Source organism: Chelon labrosus (genome assembly GCF_963514085.1).
Source record: "Chelon labrosus genome assembly, chromosome: 21".
NCBI classification, from domain to species: Eukaryota; Metazoa; Chordata; class Actinopteri; order Mugiliformes; family Mugilidae; genus Chelon; species Chelon labrosus.
This window is the reverse complement of record NC_140354.1, coordinates 15,183,669-15,207,601: the sequence shown is the minus strand read 5'-3', so window position 1 is coordinate 15,207,601 and position 23,933 is coordinate 15,183,669. Positions and strand designations below refer to the sequence as shown.

General features: G+C 45.8%; 1 protein-coding gene across 1 annotated transcript in view; it reads right to left on the bottom strand.

The window, feature by feature from the left end:
* Positions 1-19,571, bottom strand: part of LOC311506367 (adenylate cyclase 9) — a 32,298-nt gene extending 12,727 nt beyond the window's left edge. The window contains exon 1 of the mRNA XM_084570298.1: positions 17,475-19,571. Coding sequence (XP_084426424.1) covers positions 17,475-19,287 — 1,813 coding nt within the window. The 5' untranslated portion in view covers positions 19,288-19,571. The remainder of the gene's footprint in view (positions 1-17,474) is intronic.
* Between the last annotated feature and the right edge of the window lie 4,362 nt (positions 19,572-23,933).

The following is a 23,933-nucleotide window of genomic DNA, read 5'->3' as shown; positions in this document are numbered from 1 at the left end:
GACAGATGTAGACGCGAGAGAGTCACCGAAAAAAATAAATAAAAAATGCCGCCTCTAACCGCCTACGCACCCAGTCAGACACACATTGAGCGGAGGTGTAGATGGACAGCCTCTCTGTGGCCGGGTCGATAGCCAGGTGGATGAGATTCAGGGACGGGAAATGAGGGCGGTAAATAGCGGTAACAACTAACTAATTCCCCGCACCAGTGATGCAGAATGGCACTGTGGACGAGAAGAGGCAGCAGGAGAGCTTTTTGACTGCCTTGTTGTAAAAAAAAAATAAATAAATAAATGAGAGAGTGTGACCGTGGCAAAGACGGATCCAGAAACATCACCTGATTTCATTATTTTGCTAATCAATCCATCTCTGCCCTCCAACATGACACACTCCTGAGCTTATCCTGTCTTCTTCTCTCCTTTTCCTAAATATCTCCTGTGACACATGAGGAGGCAGAAAGACGGTGACTATTTTCCTCAAAGACTAGTGTGGATAGAGGTCTGAGGCACTCTGTTTTCTCATCCTTTTAAGAGAAACAGTCGCATCTGTTTCAGGCTGAAGCGCGCAATAAAATGTACTTGAGCATGTGAGTCACATTTTATTATTTATTTATATATTCAGAGTCATGGTTAATGCAAATCCTGCTGGAAAAGCAATGGTGAATGCTGAGTAATAACAAAACTGTACAAAGACGGGGGACTGAGGCAAATTCATCTCAGCAGAAACCACTGGAGCGTTCAGCCCTTTATTCTCTAATACTACTTCAGGTTAGACATTAACCAGAGAGAAAAAGTAGATGGCAGAGAGAGAGAGAGAGAGAGAGAGAGCGAAGATGACTTGGCAGCGCATGAAGGAATAATGACCCAATATCGGAAAGACAGACAATTATGAGCGGATCATTTGAACACAACAGGGGAAAAGTGGGTCGCAAACTCGCAAATAAACTACGTGAGGGAAAACAATGACGAGCTGACGGCTAAGAGAGGAGACAGGAGATCAGCTGTGGAGTGCCCTGCCCGTCACTTCCTGTTAGATCTCGTCTTGTATGTTCAAGAGTTTTTTTAAGACTAAAAAGATGTTAAAAATCAAGAACACATTCTCTCCACGGGTTAATGGGAACGTACGAAACGTTAGCTAGCCGTTAGCTCTACTGGGAGAAATCCCCCCGCAGAGAAGGAGCAAGAGAAATCAACTGCGGGGCGTGTTTGTGCGTTACATGACGTTTCACACAGATAAATGTATCTGTGCGACGGTCCCTCATGTTTACAATCTAATCTTGTGGCAGGTGAAACTGCAGCGTTGTGAGGCATTTTTTTCAAGACTAAAAAGCGGCTGATGTTTAAAATCAAGAGCACATTCTCTCCACGGGTTAATGTAAACGTATGAAACGTTAGCTAGCCGTTAGCTCGACTGAGAGAAACCCCCCGCAGAGAGGAGCAAGAGAAATCAACTGCGGGGCGTGTTTGTGCGTTACATGACGTTTCACACAGATAAATGTATCTGTGCACCGGCTCCTTGCCATCCGATGGGACGGTTTTTCATCTTTACAATCTAACCTTGTGGCAGGTGAAACTGCGGCGTTGTCAGGCAATAGATTGAGCCTCTGATAAAGCTGGATCCGCAGCTCTCCTCTAAAGGTCTCGTGGCAGACAAAAAGGTCAGGAAACTTCACGCCGCATGTTCCAGTTGATGCCTCTTGTTACTTTCATGTTGTGCGTGTGCATTTCTATCCATCCGTCACTCATCTCACATCCGTGTGATGGCCTCTGAAGCAGGTATGCGTGTTTCTGGACCTTCTCCATCTCTGATGACCTTGCGCTAATTGAAGAGCATCATTAGTGGCGGCCTCCGGGCGTTATGAGACTTGGAGTGTCCCGCCATTAGCCAACAGGGAACAGTAGATAACCTTTCCCTGCGAGAGCCCAGTCACATTATCTCCCTCTCCAACCCCCCCTTTTGTTCGGGACACACAGGAGACTGAAATGAGAAAAACACTTTGCAAACAAATACCGCTATCACTTCTACGCCTCCCTTCCTCTCACCTCTCAGCATGTACAAGCTCTCACGGAACAATGGCCACCCCTCAACCCTCGGCTACGGTGCAGATTGCAGATTGGGTGAGCCAAACAAACATACAGGAAAAAAAAAAAAAAAAAAAAGGTGGATGCTACACACACACACTGCAGTGATCATTTCAAACACTCCACTGGCCCGGAGCAAAGAGAAGGACAACTAAGTGGAATGCAAACAGCTGCAGCAAAAAGCCTGGACACTACACACCCTTGCACTGTCCTACATTCAACAAAGCAAAAAGAAGGCGGCCAAATGTCTACTTAGAGGAAAAAAAATGATCTTTTATCACTGGAACACACAAAAGAGCAGAACAGATGGATTGCTGGGATGAACACTCAAACGCAACAGGTACCGTAGCTATAAATATAAAACGTTCTGGTAGGTTATCACAAACCCTTTCTTCCGACTTTTTCCAACCCAACTGGGCCCGAGAAGCCGGCGCTGCTCTCCTGCTAGGTTTATCCAAAGCAGAAAAACACAAAGGGCAACAAAGAGGGAAGGGGAGCTGGCAGGTATGCTTGGCTCGGCACACAAACACAAACATATCGTGTGCCTGATCTTCCCATAATGACAGGTTTGCCTTCAAGGGCCAGGTATCGGTGCAGGAGGCCACAGGAGCAGGTGGCGCGAGGGAAACAAGCTCTGCAAGGCTGGGCAGCTCTCCATGCCACTTGGCCCTGCCAGCAAGAAGCCCCCCCCCCCCCCCCCCCCGTTCTCCCTCCGCCGCGTCTCAGTCCAGGGATAGGCTGTACATCCTGTACCCGTCGGAGGGGAGAGGGCAGGAGGTGCAAAGGGAACCTGTCCAGCACGACAGGCTGTTTGGGAGGACTTTATTACTGCAGCATGGTGCGCAGAGGGCAAGGAGCTGGCGTTAACAGGTAGAGGCAGCTCAGGTTCCAGGAACAGCTCAGACACAGGAATAAAACTAAAGGGAAAAAACAAGTTGGTGCGTAGTAGTGGCGGCGGGATGAAGAATCTGTCAGCTGCCTGTGAGTGAACCCATTCAGTCAGAAAACATGAATGACACACATGCATTTTTCATAAGGAAGCGCAGTGGGACTCACTGTCATTTCTGTCAGCAAAGGGGAAGCAGAGACTCTGTGCACGTCTCAAGTCTCACGAGTCAAGCATGGGTGGGAGCTGGAAGGGGGGGGGGGGGGGGCTACACACCACTGCTAAGTCCATGCTTCTTCAGGGTCATTAAACGCAGCATTTAGGGCTGTTTCATTTTCAGCAACACAGTGTCTTCTGACTGTATGTGCTTCACATGTTAAAGGGGAACTACTGTTTTTTTACAACCTGGACCTTATTTCTCTCTCATAAAATACTTTTGCTCACCCATATAACTTTTGTGTAATTTGTACTTTTTCAGGAGATAATTAGATCTGCGTATATCCATATAGTGGGAGTGACTGGGGCACCGAAACACAGCCTCTAAATAACACATTATCTGCCGCGAAACTCGTTCATTTCACCAATATTTTGTTATCGTATGCTAGTGCTATTCCCCGTTGAGTCTGGAGTTAGCTGTTATCATCATCCAGGGTCTGTAGATTGACCTACTAACCCCGCAACGGTCGGCTTGTTTACCTGTAATTTGCTACTGCATTTGCTACTGCGGCATCACAGATTACATCATCCAGGTCAGAAGACATCATCCTGGGTCTGTAGGTCAATCTACAGACCCCGGATGATGATAACAGGTAACTCCGGACTCAACGGGGAATAGCACTAGCGTACGATAACAAAATATTGTTGAAACGAACGAGTTTCGCGGCAGATAACGCATTATTTAGAGGCTGCGTTTCGGTGCCCCAGTCACTCCCACTATGTGGATACACGACTACACGAACGACTACAAATTACACAAAAGTTATATGGGTGAGTAAACGATGGTATTTTATGCCAGAAATAAGGTCCAGGTTGTATAAAACAGTAGTTCCCCTTTAATATTTCTTCCCCTTGTGTTTTATTAAATTAGGTCTTTGACTGATTGAAACAAGGACAGCAACCACATGAGTCATGTCAGTGTTTTTCAAAAGTTATTTTTTGCTTTAATGTTCATTACGTTCTCTAGGATAGCAACCTAGCTTAGCTGACTCAACCCGACTCACAAAATCAATGCTTTCTCCTTGAAAACTTTCTTTAAAGTTTCTTTTCTTTCAAATTGTGGACCAATTTCTCTTCATTGGGATACATGCGCACCAATCAGCCGTAGCATTATGAACACATTGCCATAGTCGCTGGTCAAGCGAATAACACGCTTTATCTCATTATTTGTCAAAAAGCCAAGAAGTAAGGGCTCGTGTCCAAATCTGCAGCTCTTGGCGGGGTGTTCCCCGGTCTCCAGCGGTCGGCCCCAATCAAAAATCATCCCAGGAAGGAAAGGCGTGGGAACCAGTGACAGGGTGATGGATTGCCACGGCTCATTGATTAAGGCGTGGGGGGGGGCAAAGGCTGCCATGTGTGGTCAAATGCAAGAGTTGAGTGAGTGTAGCTCAAATTGCTGAAAAAGTTCATGCTGGAAACCGCTGCATGTCCACTGCTGAAATAAGTATCAGAACTGGACCAAGGATGACGTTTTCTTTTGCATCACACGGAGACATCACTTAGCAGGGGAACATATGGCGCAAGGGACATCCCCTTAGAGTTGCCGTGGGGGTGTGATTGGTCTGCAGTGACATTCAGGTGGTGGTGCGTATCAAAGTAAGGCTTCACGGAGGAACATTTCATCAGAATGAGATCATCAATCTTATTCACTTCACTGGTTGGCAGTTTTAATGTTGCGGAAGGTCGGTGAATGTAATGGATGATGATGGTTTGTATTATTATTCACACTATACAGTATGCGTAGGGGAGAATCAGGCAAAAAAGTAATAAAATCATTGGAGCAGAACATGCCAACCTAACAACAGACTGGATCCAATTAAAGCCACGTATAATACCGTATGCACACATCAAACTCAGTGAAGCACGGCTAAATTGGCAGAGTTCTTCACAGAGACGCTTCTCAGGGGTGCCAGATAACCCACAGTGACCTTTTTGTACAAATTACATAAGCCTGGGTTTGCAAAAAAAAAGGATGCATGAACACTGGAGCGGTCTCAGCCTTTGCTTTCCAAGTTCAGGATCAAACCATGGCTCCGAACTGAATTGTGTCAGAGTGCTTCTCCGCTTACATACACGCTGTCCCGGGACGGCAAGCCGTTCCGAGTCCTCTCATCCTGTTGCAATCAACAAAATCTGTCAATATCCTTCCCCTCTTTTTGTCCCTCACTGCCGAACAGCGGAGGCACTGAGACAAAGTGTCTATATTTGGCTTGTGCTTCTTTTTTTTTTGGCTTCAATCCGGCCACACCGCTGCTCCCTTAAACAACAATAGACGCTCTTGACATCCCTCCAAAGTCTTTAAGTCTTGCTTGGCTGTGTCTGTCTCGTATGCTCTCTTTTTTTTTTTATGTATTCTGCGCCGCCGACCCATCCATCCCCGACAATCCGAGGCTGCCATGGTCTGCTGGCAGAGCGACACGCGCAATTGACAGCTCTCCAGAATCCAGAGCAGCTCCTCCCTTGCTCAGTGGTCTGTATATTCTCCCAGTTTTGTCAGTGTCGTTGCAGCTCTCGGCCCCCCTTTCTCTTCGCTGCCCTCGCTCACTCCCAAATCCAACTACCCACCTTGTTCTTTTGACTGGAAGCCGACAACCCGTTTGCCTCATCACCACATCGGCATAGAGGGCCGTTCTCTGCAAAGCACAGCTCCAGCTGACATCATTTCAAAATCTAACTCACTTTCCATCTCCTTTTTCCATTCCCTATTCTTTTTTTTTGCCCCTGCTCACATAATGGTGGCCATATGGCATATCTTTTGCCATTCAGCACATGTGTCTGACACTGCAGAAATATCCATGTGCACCAGTCTTTTTATGCAACACTATCAAAAAACAAGTAAAAGAAAAATAGATTGCAAGAATATATTGCAAGTAAAGTGTGCAATCACACAATTTTCTGTAATTATTCTGATGCAAACTTGCACATATTTGCATCCAAAGGCATAAAGGACTATTAAAACTAAACAACAACATATTGTGCACAATGCAAAAATGTTTTCAACTAGTATCACAATGCATTTTTGCAGAGTTTCTCCTTGAAGGAAAAAGAAGCCATTAAAGGAACATTTAAAACCCTCATTTATTTATAATATGTTTTGTTTTACTACGACAATATGTGAGAGGACTCGCACCACGCATGAAAACTGTGTTAAATCTCTCCTAAAAATGTACTTTTACGAGAAGGATTTCGTTTAATATCCTCTTTTAAACCCCATCCCTTGTTTTATTCTTGACCTTCAGATACTCTGTCTTCTATCTGCACATAAATGTTTCAGCAGAGTATAACTTTTAATGTGTTTTATATCCTCTCAGTAAAAAAAAGGGGATAGACCACTTCAAAATATGATTTTAGAAAATGCTATTTGAAGAAAGTTCTAATGATTAAATAAAGAAAAAGACTGAATGGCGTTTCTCTTCTCCATCATTTTTAACGGCACTCAGTTCTCTTCAAGGCAAAGCAAATAGGACATTAATTAATTAACTGATTGATTATTTAATAAATTGTCAGGAGGTTTTTTTTTCTGTGCCGGTCTTGCTTCGAACCGAAATTCGATTCCATCACACGCTGAACTTCTCAAACAGAGAAGCTATTGACCCACGGCTATGAACAGCGCTGCCCTATCGATTAAACAGTGACCACGGTTGCGGCTCGGGGTAAGAGATCAAAGCAAACAGCCGACTGAGACGAGCAATCTCCCTCCCCTCTTGTGCGCTGCCCGTCCCTGCCTCCTGTTCTAAAAACTTTGCCAACTCACCATTTTGAGTAATGGCATCTTCACTGGGGGTTGATGATGAAAATGTGCTGGATCGTCTGCCGAGCGGTGCGCCGCTCCCCGAGGACTCTTTATCCAGAAATAAGCAAGTCATACAGCAGGGGTTAAATGAGGATGCTGAACACAGGCTCAGCGTTCACCTCTGAATCATATTCTGTCTGAGACAAAGACACAAGTTGTATGTATACTGTCGTTTTCCTTGTGATCTACATCCTCATAAAAAGCAGAATTGTAAACCTCATGGCTCAGTTATGGAGGCCAGAAACATTCGCTAACATTGCCAAGATGCTCTCATGATACATCGTTGATTAAGATGCCATTTGAAAAAAATAAATAAACAACGGCAGAGCCAGCCCTCTGACTCAACAGTTACAGAGCGTGACAGCGATAAGATGGAGGGACGAAAAACTGAAAAAACAAACAAGGACAAAACTCAAAGTGATAAAAGGACGGGGAATGGCTTCCGTTGGGAATATATCAGCCACTTAGCTCTCTCACACACACACACACACACACACACACACACACACACACACACACTCACTCACGCGTACATGCAGTAATTCAGCGGTGGCCTTTAGGAGTGACAGCGTGGGGGATTCCTGCAGCTATAAAGTACGTGGATGAAGGAGCAGTTGACAGCTAGAGGGACGCGGGAGGGCTGCCTCGCACTAAAGCCAGTTGAAGGAGCCAAGCCTGAGGCTGGGAGTTCAGTTCACACGAGAGAGGAACCATCCATTGGATGAAGACAATATTTTTCTTATCAGTGGAAGGATAAATCTGGAGGGGAGTGTTAATATCTAATAATCACATTCAGAGAGTATTCATTAAATGGATCCTATTGCATGTGAGACCAAAGCCTAGGACCCTAGAATAATCTCTTCTCCCAAAATACCACATTTCTGTACATAGAGCGTCTTTAGCAGGGACACATGGTCTCAGAGCCACAGGAAGGTAGGCTAACCAGCAACCATTAAAAAACACGTTGTTAACACTGGTCTTTGTTGACAATAAGAAACAATTTTTCGATGAATAAATACACCGATCAGGGATAACATCCTAATATTGTGTAGGTCTCCAAAACAGACTCATCCGAGAATGGACATGGGCCTTCTGTGGTGTCTGGCAACAAAGTGTTGTTAGTGGGGGGGCTTTGAGTCCTGTGGGTTGAGGGAAGGGGCCACAGATACTTAATCAGTTAGGGAATTTGGAGGCCAGGTCAACACCTTGTGCTGTTCTTCATGTTTTTTGAGTTGTTCCTAAACCGTTTTTGTGTGTATTCCTGTGTTAGGCTGCATCCTGCTGGGGATGGCTGCTGGACATCAAGGAGTGTCATTGCTATGGGGCGGGGGTACCTGGTCTGGTCTAGGTGGGTGCTACATGTCTAAGTAGCATCCACACGAATGCCAGGTCCAAAAGTTTCCCAGCAGAACATGGAATTGTCACAACACCGTCAACGTTATTCACTTCTCCTGTCTGCGGTTTTAATGTTGTGGCTGATCGGCACACACAATTGGCTCACACATAACAAATCAGCGAGGTAAATGTGAGGAGATGCTTGTGCATAAAGCATTCAGGGTAGCAGACCAGGCGAAACCCAAAAAGGAAAAGTAAAAAAAAAAAAAAAAAAAGTAAAACAAACTAAAAATGATTTAACTGACATTAAAAATAGAAGTGACCTGATTAGAGTCCAGGTCTCAGTGAGACAGCTGTTGCAGTCTCTTCAGAGCTGGTTGTTCCACCGATATCCACAGCAAACAAGCCAGGTTCTTGGGGCTGAAACAACTCTCCGTTTCTCTTCACCTGCTAGGATCATACGTTGCATCACCTCCTTCAAATTACCTAGCAGCCAGAAGGGCACACTACATGATGGGATATTTATAGACTATACAGCGTATTACTTAAAAAATGCATGACCTCAGTTGAAAATACGATCGCTACAGCGGGGCAGTATCAGAGCTGATAGTGCCTGGCTCATGCCAACATTAAATATGCTAAGAAATTATATGGACAAGGAGGTTTGTCAGACGTTAAGGATAATAAATAACTATAGTATACCCTGCATAATGCATAATGGGTACAGAAAAGAAAAAAGGGGCACTTAAATGCAATACAGGAAGGGTGTAGGAGATAAACATGTCAAAATACTTCCTCATCCTCTGAATGTGGAGGGCTAAAACAGGCCTTATACACTGCAATTGCTTTCACAGCCTAAACCGCCACTAATATTAATAAAAATACTTCATAGTCGTGCATTCAAGTATTAATACAGAAACACTTCTACCGCAGGTTGCATACGCGCCTACACGAGCGGTCAATCTGTGCATGCTGAGTGCAGTAGCAGGCGTTAGCAGGGCCCTGCCCCCCCCCATCATCTTCCCTCATTCATAATTCACACGGTCATTTATCGCACACTGTGCACGCTAACGAGTCGCCGAAGCCCACAAACACACAGACAGGGAGTGGTTGCACGTGTGGGCGTTTGCATTTAACACACTCGATACTCGGTACGTGCAAAAGTAAGTGTTTATGGCTGATTGGCATGTGGTGGGTGGACCGAGGGGTGGCGTCACCTTAAGAGATAGCTCGATTTGTCAGTGTCAGCAAAGGCTGGTGTGAATCCGTTAAGAGGAGTGCTGGCATTTTCCGTACCCTTGATCACAAAGAGGGAGAAAAAAAAAAAAAAAAAGCTTAGGATGCATCAATGACTCATGATGGCAATTTATCACCAGAGTGTCTACACAGACACCAGGAGAGCTAGCCTAGCCGCGCACACAGCTCCCAACTGCACCATCCAAATGGAAAAGCTCACACGGAGCGAAAGACTACACTCCTCTTCCACTTATCAATTTTTATTTTTTTTTCAGATCTTTGAGAGTCATAATGTGAGCGTAATGCGTCTTTTAGAGCCGAAGTGGTGAAGCGGCGATCGCTGCACACGCTCGGCTCACTCTCGCTGGGCTGACACAAAAAAAACGGGGCCTTCGCTTGGCTTTTCACCACAACGTGAAGCCCAGAGATTCGGTGGTTGAATGAGGTCAATTTGGCCCCGTTCTCTCCGTCAGAGCGCCAGTCCTTCCATTTAACAAAAAAAATAAATAGAAATAAGGATCCAGCTGACCCTTTCCCTTTCACTTGCTTGTTGCCATGGCAATTAGCCTTTGTAGGGCCCAGGGTGCAAAGCTGGAGCACGGGTGTGTTGTGCTGAGGCGAGTGTTACGAGTGTGAGATGAGCAGAAAGTCCCGAACAGGACAATCCTAAAGGGGCAACTGTATCCATCTTTATGTCTCAATGTCTCAATTTTTCCTTTGTAATCCCTTCCTTGCAAGATTTCTTTCTTCTTTTCTGCTTTGATTGTGTGTTTTTTTTTTGCCACTCAGTCTGCAGGAGGGAAAGATATACAAGCTGATCCTCTCAGCACATTTGCTGTGAAAACTCCACATAGCAGATTGACTGGCTGCGTGCAACCAAGGAGAAAGCAGCAGGAAGATTAATTCACAAACTCTACCTGTGATGAACAGTGTTGGCGTTGCGCTCAGGTATGAAGGAATAATTTAACCACAGTACATCCCCGTTTTGTCCTTTACAGTGTAGCGTAAAGAGTAATCAGGCAAATACTACAAAAGGTTTCCTGCAGATCCTTCCATCCTCCACTACTTACAACCTCTTTGAGCAACAAATATCTGTCAGTGAGCCCCACGTCACGCAGATCAATGCGCTACAGTAGCTCACCTGCATTAACCCACCAGTTTAATGGCGCCTTAATGGAGCAGCTGAAACGTGGACCCAGGCCAGAGGAGATTTTAGGATGGCATCTATGTTTTGGTAATAAAAAAAATACTTTGCTGATTCACACTAACCGATCATAGTGCTTACTGACATTTTTATTAGGGATGCACCAAAAATTTGGGGCGAAAATTGCTGCGGCTGTTGCTTGCATCATCACAACATCCTGTTTCGGTGATAAATTTTCGATAAAAGTCCGAAAATTTTCGTACATTTTCGTACTTTTATCGCCGAAACAACACGTGCAAGCAACAACCACAGCAAATTTTCGTCCGAAACTGCATTTTCGGTTTTCGGCCGAAATTTTCCCTAATTTTTATGAATCAATAATTTGGTAATATGACAATAGGGGGATCCAAAAGAGAACTCCATCATCCTAAAACCACTAAAACATCATCTGCTAACTTGCTCAGCTAAGTGGAAAGGCTTCTGAGCAAAGTGAAACAGAGTGCACTCGATGACGTGTCGCAGTCAACATGCTACATGTTTGTTTTCCAAGCTCGGCCATGTCAGCTGTGGCTTCTTATCAGGCGGACAGCTGTGCAGCTGAGATCAGGTTCTGTCATCCCCCTCGCCCTGGGTCATCTCTTGTCAGAATACGTACAGGAAGGACACTTCAGCATTAGAGCTGTCCCCCTACGAGGGGTCTGAAAGGTCCGCGGAGTCCTCCAACACTTGTCAGGATGAAGTGGAGCACGACGGGACGCGCGGATGTTCAGAACAAAATCTCCAGCAGTATCGGTTTAATGGAAACCCTCACTGAGCCATGCAGATAAGATTATTCGCCGTTCTTTGCAATAATATGTTTTCTGCTCTTGATCCAGAAACTCATTACCCTTGCTCAATGCTTCACAGGCCTCCTGAATGGGCGCATGCTTCGCAATCCTGCTGAGTAACAGCGTGACACAGCAGATAACGGGGATGATTGCGGCTATAAAATTCAGCTAATCACCGCATCATAGACCTTCAATAACCTTGCCACAATAACCCGATGTTTTCAGAGCGTCACAAGAGTTCGCGGGGCTCGGCAGACTCGTTCAGCGTGAAGCCGAAGATGATGAATGGTGAGATTTCATTGCTGCGGGCTGCAGTGCCATGCTGTCCTGAACTATAATACACCAGTATAGAGCGACACTGTACAATGCAGTGTGATGTATTATGCCATTACTCTCTCAGCAAAGCTGTAATCTACCATGCAGAGCCAGGGTACAATAGCTAGGGCCCAGTCAGTGCAATGCAATATACTACCAACTTCGAGATCTGACTGTTCAGTTCCCCTGGCAGCCTCTGTGCGGTCATGCCCCCCTCCAAAACTTCAGATAAAACGGCCACTACAGAACATGGTATGCATTCCAGTAGTAATCTACTTAACAGTTGCCACCACAACCTAACCACACTCCAGATATGTCTACCTTCCCTAACCCCTGCTAGCAGCAAGCCACTCAACTCAGCGCTGTCCACTTCACTATCAAGCCCCGCTGTCTTTCCACAGCTGGGCTGAATACTGTGCGTGCATATTGATTTGGGCTCAAGAGTCTAGATGAAAACTATGCCAGGTATTTGATCGCTGGCAGGGGGGGGGACTACAGCTACAGTACACACCGATCAGCCACAACATTATAACCACCGACGGGAGAAGTAAACAACACTGACCGTCTTGTGATGATTCAGTGTTCTGCTGGGAAACTCTTGGACCTGGTATTTGTGTGGATGTAACTTAGACATGTAGCACCCACCTAGACCAGACCAGGCACCCCCACCCCATAGCAATGACACACCTTGATGGCAGCAAAAACATGAAAAACAGCACAAGGTGTTGACCTGGCCTTCAAATTCACTAGATCCCAAACTGATCAAGTATCTGTGGGATGATCCACAGAGAGAGGCCCCTCCCCTCAACCCATAGGACCCAAAGGCCCCCACTAACAACATCATGTTGCCAGACACCACAGGACACCCTCAGAAGGCCCATGTCCATTCTCTGATGAGTCACAACTAGGGATGCACCGAAAATTTATCGCCGAAACAACATGGCCGATACAGGATGTTGTGATGATGCAAGCAACAACCGCAGCAATTTTCAGCCGAACTTTTTCGCTGCATCCCTACTCACAACTGTTTTGGAAGCACAAGGGAGACCTACACAGTATTAGGAAGGTGGTCATAATGTTATGCCTGATTGGTGTGTATTACATTGACAAGGCCAAACATACACACAAACTACTGTGTCTCCAACGTCTCCATTTGGGATCAGCACTGAGGTCCAGTTATATTCTGGGTATAATACAGTGAGTCAACAACGCTGCGTTTCTGCTCTTTACTACAACATCTGTCTCTGCCAGCAAAAACTAGAGCACAGCAAAAAAAACAAAAAAAAAGTATTTCATCATCTCTTCCGCTTTCCTTTCTCTACCTCCGCTTCTCTGAGCGTGACCTCAAAACCAATCTCATTTATCGTCAAGGTCACAGGTACAGTAGCCATTAGGAGTAATTCTCCGCAGAGCCTCGGGCGAACACTGTGCACTTTTCTGACTGGCACCGCGTCCCCGCGGAGCAGGGCTCAGGCGGCGGGAGCAGGGATGTGTGAAAATGAATTTGTACATGTGCACGCGAGCCTCCCAAACGTACAAATGGCAGTCTTGATAACTAATACCTGCTGCGGGGCACGAAGTAATAGGGCCGGAGTAAAGGGACACAGAGCCTTCATTATCGAGACTATTCGCGGCTAGGTTCTGCTCCTTGCTGAAATCAATCATAACGCAGCTCATCAATTATTGTGCGGAAGGCCTCAAAGAAGGACAAGTAATTGGGACAAATTCATTCATGTATATCATCGACCAGACTACAAATTGTCTTCTGTGTGGTAGCGAGCGCAACCCCTGGCCCTGTCTGGGTTTCTTTCTTTTTTTTTTTTTATATATATATATATATATATATATCTACATGACATGAGCCCTTCTCTCTTGTTGTCATCTCCCTCGTTGCCTCATGATAAATACATACTAGCCATGACAGCCTCATTACAGACAATCAATATAATTTGCTGTGATAGAAACGACTGTCTAGCAGACGGCTGATGTGCTCGGGGGGGTCAGGATAACACAAGGCCAGTGTGAGGAATAGATGATGATGATGGAGAATTACTAACATTAATCATTTTAGCCAAGGAGATTACACAGTCTTGCTTAATTAGAAATCTCCTGGAGGGCAAAGAGAGGCGAGCTGGGGGGAGAAGGTATGTAGCAGTATGACTTAGAAAAGGTCATGCGGGCAACTTCAAACTTAGCCAGAGAACATGCAATTCTATATGTTGAGGTAGCTGCTTAGTGAGAACTCGTTATGTATGGTGAATCTTATCGGAAAGGGGGTATTTAAAAAAAACTAAAAACAGGGAGAATCAGTCTGAAGATTCCTAGCAGGGGACGAGACGTAGGACGCATACAAAACAGGTAGACTCAAGAGCAAGAAGAGTCATTTAAACCCGCAATGCCAGGATTTATTCAGTCACTCTGGTGCAGCAGGAGCAAGTTCTCAAGACTGGAACGTCATCTCTTAAGTTGCCATGGTAAACTCGTCAGCAAACACTTTTGGATGCATCCTCCCATTATCCGATTCCCCCCCCGTCCATGTAACCCTCGACACGGGATGCCATTCAATAATCTGATACACCATGATCCATGAATCTGATGCTTGCCACGAGTAAACACCTCTGCACCTGGTTGCTTCCAATCTTTTTCTGATCAATAGGCGGCGCGGGCAGTGACGCGTGCAGAGATGCTCCAGTGCACTCAGGACTGGACCCGGCATCTTATGTGGGTTACAAGACCGGTCTCAAATATAAATGTGGGTCACAGACCTGTGTCTACCGTGTCAGTCGGCGCCAGCGGTGCTGAGCAGGCGCTGTACGCGCGGGCTTTTAGCGCTTTCTAGCTGAAAACAGCTTTCCCGATGTCATTTGATTCATTTTTATTATTAAAAATATCTATTAATGCTGCTTTCACAAAAGGCACTGAAGCAGTCTGGGTGTTATTTGTGACAGCTGCCGTAATCTGTATTGTAGTGTTAAGAGATTAAGGCAAGAAACAGCAGCGACTGTGATAATTATATTCTAACCGTAGCACACAGACACACACACACTCACGTACGCACAATCCTCAGCCAACAAATTATGTTCTTTCCTCTGGAAACAATGGCTTCTTTAAAGACAGGCGGGCGACGTTTTGGATCGACGTGGCGATTCTGTCACCGGCCGAAAAATAACAGAGCCACACCGGCAATCTGCCCCGGAGGGCTAATCTTTTGCAGGTGCCATCATTCTGCATTAAGCACAAAGGACAGGCATACAGTGCGCTTGACAGATACTTTCCGGGGAAATGGTGCCAAATATAGCGCCCATTTCCAGTAAGGAAAATGCACAACCCTCATTGAGACAAACACAACAGCCCGGAGAGCCGTGTGCGCTGTTTGGAACAGGATAATATCAATGGAACCTTCCTATCCTTCCAGTAAATTGCGTTAAGATTCAAGATAGGGCTGCACCGACCCGTTTATTTAATTATTTCAATTAATCATCCAAGTCTGGTGCCAGTCTCTTCGGTGTGAGGACTTGCCGCTTTTCTCTCTTTATGTCATTAAAGCTGAATATTTTGGGGGATTTCGCTTATTGCAAGACACCAGCTTGAGCTCAAACAAAGTGTAGCTGCCTTCGAGTAGTATTTATAAAGATCAACCAATGAACTGGTTATGATTCATGGCCTCTGACATTTGTTTAGACAAAACGATCCTTGAAAACTGTGGTCTGTGGTTAAATATCAGAGTAAAACATTATTTGGAAAGGTTATTTCGAGATAGAGAGGCAATAATTAGTAAGATCCGCGTGAGCAGGATGTAAATGTACACACATTTCCACGTTTCCACAACAACAGGCCTCAGGTCAGCGCTGAGTAGGCAACAGGATGCAGCTGTACCACTCAACTGACCACATGTGGCTGCACTCCACGTGAACTTCTTCTACAATCTGCCATAAATAGCTCATACCTACGGCAGGAAACTACAACTAAGGGAGTATAAACTTCAAAAAATGTGCATCTATTGATTCACAAAACTTGGCTCTAGTCTATAAAATTCTTGGCATACTGTGAAAAATCTCAGAAGCCAAAGGATATTTGGGAGAAACTAAACTATCACGCTAAGTCAGAAAGGACATTAAAAATGTATGGAAGACGGCTGCACGGCGATCAGTGTCTGGGTCAGAGAAATTTACTTCTGAGCCGGCCAACGGGGACCAGATTCAGTCTGGATCCGTGCCGCGCTGCAGAGTTGCCCGAGTAATTTACACAAACTGAACTAGACAGTGGAGGGAATTTTACAGCGCTGAAAAACAACTCTCTCCTGACAGCCAGCTCTCTCGCTGGCACAACAGATCTACAGGGACAGAATAAATCTTGGGAGAGAAACTGAATGCTTGTGCATGACAGACGCAAGAAAAAAAAAAAAAAAAAGCCCAGAATAAGGAGGGGGCGAGAGATGATATATTTTTCTCATAATAAATAAAAGGAGCAAATGCAAGAGTGTTAGTCACTCATTAATCTAAGAGATGAGAGGAATCGCAGGCCAGTAAATGTCTCCTCCTGGCAGGTTAACAAAAGCCATTTACATTCAGTCCTTGACTTGTAACAGCACTAATTACCAGGGATAATTTATTCTATCTGCAATCAGTCCTGTGTGTATATAAAGAAAAGCACAACTTGTGCAACCAAATTATTAAAGTGTGCACTTGAATTGCTAATTCGTCTGCACTGCAACTTCATGTCAGCCCTTGCCGAAAATGCGCCGGACAAAAAATCAGACAGTGCAGCCTTTGAGGCAGCACAGTGAACCAAAAATAAACTTGAAATGCTAATTCAAAAGGGCAGCTGAACACCATCTGCAATACCTTAGTCAGACGCTGTCACTTCACTTACACTGCGTGATAATGGATCGGCGAGCCTTAAATGATGAAAAGGGGCCATTAAGCCAACATTTAGTCACACAGAGGAGATTTGCATACATTTATTAAATAAAAGCTGCAGTCAAGCACTTTAGCGGAAGGGACAACACACGATCGGGAGCCGGAGATAAAAAAGCTGCAGGAAAGGCTCCGTTAGAAAAGGGGACAGTTGCATCGAGTTGTAAAGCGATCCTCGGAGGTTCACGGCGAGGTCAAGATAACAGGACACGGCGAGGACGTCTGGAAGGCAATGTAATTTAACGAGAGAACAAAGAGTGGGCAGAGACGGGGCGGAGGGGAAGGATGGGAAAGAAGATGGCGTCTGTCTGTGATAGAGTGACACAACACAACAGAGGGCACTAATAAGAAACTCAAACCCCCCCCATCGGCCCATCAGTGCCAGTTACAATACATCATCCTGAAGCTCTGTGCCGACCTTGACCAATGCTCCAGAGCTTTGATTCACTCGGAGGGTGAAATGTTGTAATGCTGGCATAAGTTAACATTTGCTCCGGGGAATTCGGAGAAGTATTACAGGACATAAATTTAACAATCGGGAGCTCATACTATAATAACTGCTGCAGTACATCTCCCAGTTGCAGCCAATTTGTAGCAACTACTGCTGACCTTGAAATGATATATCATTTCAGCTAAGAATAAAACCAAAATCTGTGAGATACTTAAGGCTAAACGGAGAACAATGAGGCTTACACATGGTAAAACCACTACTTCGCACAGGACTTACCTTTCAGCTGGTCAGACACCACACTCTGTCCAATTCTCTCAATGACCTGTCCGTCTTCATGCTGGTAGCGGTCATCCAAGAAGTTGGCAGTGGCCTGCGACAGGTGGACCTTCCCTGCAACACCCAGCTGCTCCATTAGATTGGCCAGGTTGACATCATTTGACCAAACATCGAACTTGAAGCGCTTCATGCCCAGGATACCGCACAGCACAGTGCCAGTGTGGACGCCCACCCTCATGTTAACCATCTCCCTCTTCTCCTGGCAGAACTGCTCGATTGCCTGGATCATGCCCAGGCCCATCTCCACGCAGCAATAGGCGTGGTCCGGTCTGGGTTCGGGACAACCGGCCACGCAGTAGTAACAGTCTCCCAGAGTGCTGATCTTTTCGCAACCGGTGAGTTCGCAGAGTCTGTCGAAGCGTCCAAACAAGTCATTTAGAAGTCCGACGAGGGCGTGGGCAGATTTGTTGGCGGACATTTTGGTGAAGCCGACGATATCCGCGAAGAGGATGCTGACGGGCTCCATCCGTTTCATATTGAAGGGTCTGAAGATGATCTGGCCTCGGGGGATGGAGGTTTTCTTCCGTTTGTTGTTTTTAGGGCTGGAGATGGCAGCGGCTGCACCACTGGTGGAGTAACGCTTCACAGAATGATCCCCTAGCTCCTCATCACCCTGCTTCATCAGCTCATCGGCCACGATCCTGGGCATCACGGAGTGGATCATCCGCTCCTTCAAGGCTTTCTCCACCTCCAGATCTTTGCCGTGCATGATGGCTTGGCCGACCTTAAGGAAGGTGCTGCGCGACCGCACTTCGGACATGATGAACAGGTGGATGCCGATGGCGTGAGCGCAGAGATGGAGCAAGGCTTTCGCTGGGCCCAACCAGCTTAGAGTGTCCCAGTCTGATGGAGAGGTTAAGCTCCAGCTCTCTCCGGCGTGGGTCAGGTGCAGCCAACCCAAACTCTCAAAAAAGACAGAGTAGAGAAACCCGAGCAGGACAGAGGCATAGAGACGCACATGGAGAACGCTGTATAGCAACAGAAGAACCTCAATACAGAGGGAGAAGGTTCCTACAGGAGAAAGACAAGGGGACCAGGTGCTGTCTCCCACAAGCTTGTCATATGATAGGTTGTACGCGGGCCCTATACCACTGGATTCTTCCACATCGAGTGCAGGTGTGGGATTCTCTGGATCCCTAAAGCCTGATGTCTGGATCTGAGGGGCTAGGGTCAGCATGAAGGTTACAAGGATAAGCAGCAGAGATGCCTGGTTGTAGCAGCGGGAGTAGAGCTTGGTAAAAGTTAAGAGGAAGAGAAGGAGGCAGAAAAGGAGGAAGGAAGCCGTAGGAAGGAGAAAAGCGACCCTATCACAGCGGGAAGGGTTGGCAGCAAAGTACAATCCCCAAAGGAAACCAACAGCTACCAGATAAAAGAGAACATAGCGGAAGCGCCGCTGGGTCTGAGGGAAACACCGTTCTCTACAGGCCTCCTCCAGGATAGACGAGTCAAACTTTGGGTCCCAGAAATGACCTGCAGATCTCTCGAAAAGCTGAGGCATCTTCTTCTGAACACGAAAACTTTTGACCGCTGGCCTCCTCACTCCGGACTCTCCGGAGCTACAACTGGAGGAAATGCTGTACTTGCAGTGCTTGGCTCCACCAATGAAGCCTCCTCCGATTGAACCCAGCGGCCCGCCTACATGCCTGTGTTTGACACCACTGCCAATTCTCACCGAGACGCCTCCATCTCCACTTGAGTCACAGCTCACTTCTGTGTTGTGAGGCAGCAGTTGCTGATGTTGGGGGGATGCCATGTTGTCTTTTTAATCTGTCCAGAATCAAAAACCCAGACAGAAGGCACAGTTATTCCTAAGAGTACGTGGATGGAGAAGTAAGGCAAAGTATGTGGCCACAGTATAACAGCTAGTGCACTGATTCTTAAATCTTCAAAGTGAAGAGGACGGCACAGAGAAAGACGATTTCAGAGAAAATCTCCCTCTGGTTGCAGTGTTTTGGCTGTTGGAACACCGGCAGACCATTCAGAGTTTTCGAGTAGTTCATTATTGCCCCTCTTGACGTCAATCCCTGCATTCCTCCACATTCCCGTCTGTTTTGACGCACTTGAAACTGCAAGGTTCACTCGCTGTCTGCTCTGCTCCAGTCCAAGTCGACTCAGATGCCTGCACTTTGCTTCATTCTTTGGAAAATATTCGGCGAGAAAATGTCAGAAATTACAAAATACTAAAGGGAAGGGTTGGGGCTTGGGAAAGGAAAAAAAAAAACGAGGAAGTAAATATGAGTTTAAAGCAGTTGTGAAACTGTCACCAGAATAACGAGTAAGTAGATCCTGTTAAAATGTTTTACTCGGTGTTTCTGAAGAGTCCGCTGCAGTCAATATACTTGTGTTAATAATTAAGGTCTGTATCCATTCAGTTTTCTTCAGTTCCACTTCCGCTGGGAATATAAATAAATCCCCCCTGGACTAAACATGTTTTTCAAGACTTGAGAAAAACTTCATCCAAAAAAAAAAAGAAAAAGAAAAAGCCGCAGCCGTGTTTACCTCGAAATCTGCTGTTGCTCGAGTTGATTGAAAAAAAAGCGAAAGCTTTTAAATTTAAGGCGTAGGTCAAAACCAGAGAACGGGAACATGAGCGTAAAAATAACAGTCACCGGGGCTTTTATTTATACCCACATGCTCCTTGCTGCAGGGGCCTATTCGCTATTGCTCTCGTGGACGGAGCCCCGTCCTTTCCTGGCTTTCCTCTCCGGAGACTCCAAACGCAGAGGAGATTTGGTGCACGGAGACTCTGCGGGAGACAAACGCAAGACGGAGGGTGGGTGGGTGCGCGGAAAACAACCAATAAAGTCTTTGGATTTATTGCAAGAGCGTGGCTGTCAATGATCCGTGCACGGGCGACTCTCCTCCACGGCTATGCACTGACCGCTCTTAGTGTAGTTTTGCATCGGTGCCGCTTTAGTGTCCACGGTCACGCCAATCCACCGTCACGGTGCGCCCCAGTAAACATCCAGATTGTCTAAATATCCTGACCACGGCGGTTCCCGGCTGCATATTCCGTCTCTACCGGACAGCTGCAGGAAATAAATCAGCCACTTGGAGACTACTCGAAGTGTCGCTGGGTCCCGTTTTCCTTTAACAGGAGTAAAGTTTGCCCACGACAGACTGGTCCCCGCTGTAAACGGGAGACGACGAAAGCCCGGAGAGAGTGGGGCTAATTGAAAGGTCTCCACCTCCGCTCCGCACCTCCCCGCACACCACGGTCCCACAGGTTAAAGCGGAGCGCTGCCTTGATCCGGCCACTTTAATTGGACTGGACGGGATGCAGAGAATATCGCAGCAGCGCTTCCAAATGATTCCCCTTCAATCCAAGACCGGTGGGACAGATTGGGGCTGGTGCACCGTCCGTCTTTTCCATTCCGAGCCGTCCGCAGAGAGGTAAAAAAAAAAAAAAAGATTGTCTGCCGTGTTACCTGACCATTATCTGGGCGAACAGCGTCGACACGTGCGTGGGGAGGCTGCGCGCGCTATCCGGGCGCAGTGGACAACACAGTCGCCGCAGACGCCACCATCTTCTGTGCGCTGACAGGCGTCCAGCCGCGAGAAGTGTGTGTGTGTGTGTGTGTGTGTCTGTGTGTGTGTGTCTGTGTGTGTGACAGAGAGAGAGAGAGAGACAGAGAGAGAGAGGGCTACGACAGAATAAAATAAAGATCACTTCCGCTCTTCCCTTTAAAAATAAAACCCCACATTCAACCTACAGGTGGGCATATACGCATAATTCCACAGGACAGGTCTATTCTACCATACCCTAACATTAAAGCTGCGAAATGCAAGTAAAGTAAAGTAAGCATCCTTCATTGCTACACTTGGAATTATTATTTATAAGGATTTAGGAATATGTTTGCATTCAGAAATGAAACGGTGACAGCAATCACCTCCTCCCTGGTGTATGTCTCCAGTACCTGGAGCTCCAAGGACTCCAACAGTGCAAAAAAAATTTATACGAATGTACAGCTTTTATTGTTTATTGTGAAAACGGTTTTGCCATCTTCCGTTTTCGTGATTGCCATTAACTCGACGCGACCGTCTGCGCCTCTCGAACAGAGGACAGGACAAGAGGGGGCTGAGGTACGGAGGGGAGGGGTGCAGTCTGGTCCAGGAGCGTGAACGCGCTTTAAAAAGACTGGCAAGGTGGCGAGCATTTACGGGGAGGGTGGGGGCGCCGCTTTCCACCCTAATGAGCCGAGCCCAGCACCTCCAGTTCAACAACACAGCCCCTCCACCTGCCAGTCTGATGTAAACACATTCTCTAAGATAACAGTAGAAGAAATGTTCATCAGACAAATGATATCTAAATACATCGTCTCCAAAGCTGAGTGATGAAAAGGTTTAATTACTGCATGGGTGATTATCTTTCAGCTGGCAACAAGTTATTTAACCCCAGCTGATGCAACGAGTAGCTTCTCATTTCTTAAACAACCATGTCTAAAGACACATCCTGTGGTCGTGGAAAAGATGTTAGTCTGTTTGAGAAGGGTCAAATCATTGGCATGCATCAAGCAGAGAAAACATCTAAGGAGACAGAAGAAACTACTAAAACTGGGTTAAGAACTGTCCAGCGCAAGTTAAAAACTAGTAGGATAGTGGAGAACCTGATTGTTCGTGATTGGCGATCACTTAAATGTTTGGTGAAATCAAATGGAAGAAAAACAACAGTAGAACTCAGGGCTATGTTTAATAGTGAAAGTAAGAGCATTTCCACACGTACAATGTGAAGGGAACTCAAGGGATTGGGACTGAACAGCTGTGTAGCCTTAAGAAAACCACTAATCAGTGAGGTTAACTGGAAAAAAAGGCTTCAATTTGTGATGCACCCATCATGTCTAGTGTCTACTGTACAAGCCCGTGGGGGCAGTGCTATGATCTGGGGTTGCTGCAGTCGTTCAGGTCTAGGTTAAGCAACATTATGTTGCTGAGAATGAGAAGAATGAGGTCAGCTGACTACCTGAATATACTGAATGACCAGGTTATTCCATCAGTGGATTTTTTCTTCCCTGATGTTCACGGGCATATTCCATGATGACAATGTCAGGATTCATGGGGCTCAGATTGTGAAAGAGTGGTTCAGGGAGCATGAGACATCATTTTCACACATGGATTGTCCACCACAGAGTCCAGACCTTAACCCATTGAGAATCTTTGGGATGTGCTGGAGAAGGCTTTGTGCAGTGGTCAGACTCTCCCATCATCAATACAAGATCTTGGTGAAAAATGAATGCAACACTGGATGGAAATAAATCTGGTGACACTGCAGAAGCTTATCGAAACAATGCCACAGCGAATGAGTGCTGTAATCAAAGCTAAAGGCAGTTTTTTAGAGATGCACAATTCTGAAGTTCAAATCATATTTTGCCTTTGATTGCATTGATCTTTTTAGAGTCTGTACAAAGTAGGCAGAGCAGAGGCACAGTCAGAGAAAAGCATGTGGGTTTGCACCAGTGTTTAAAGGGGAATCCTGGTGGACACCTATCAGTTTACAACACTCACACCCTAACACACACTCGCTTCAACACACACACACACACACATGCTCCTCCCCACTTCCAGTCACGACAAACTGTTGGTGCATTGCAGCTACGTGATAAAACGCTTTCAAGCTGGACTTTCTTGGTATTCAGGGCAACAAGGGGTAAAGAGAGAGAAAGTGAAACAGGGGCGCAAATGTGGAAGGAGAAAATAAGCTTGATCTCTTTTCTTTTTCTTTTTTCTTGTTTAAGGATTCACAATTACATCGGAATTACCACAAAGCGTCACTAACCCTTTCCATCAGAAATCTTTATTCTTTATGATCACGCTTCCAAAAATTGGGCCATGGTTAATTCAAATTTTATACCAAACAAACAAACAAACAACAAAAAAAAAAGTGAATCATTAACTACTTCAATGGGACACACAGTCATTCAACATCTAATTCACAACTAAATGATGATAAGTGACTCTGAAAAATACCAAAAGCACAACCACATGATGTCATGAAGCCTGAGATATCGACCAACTATGAACTTCTTTTTTTTTTTTTTTTTTTTTTTGAGCGTTTACTTAGTGGTCTGTTATCTTTTACACTTTTACACAGCACTCTCTAGTGGGCATGTCCTGGTTCTGCAGTGTAAACATACCAAACACATCCGGTGGAGCACTCACACTCAAACAAATAGAAATAATGAAGCTTCCTTGGAGTTTGATATATGCATCTGGAGCATGCCTTAGAATTGAGTTGGATAAAGCAGTAGGAGGGGGTTAGTGAGAGAGGACAAGGAGGGAAATGGAAGTGCATTTGCTTGTGAGTCATATTAAAGCTTTTTTGGGGGGGTCTTACGACCGGTGATACCTACCTATTCTGTAGGACTTTTTGACATTTAAAGCATGATTTGGCATTTTTTTTAA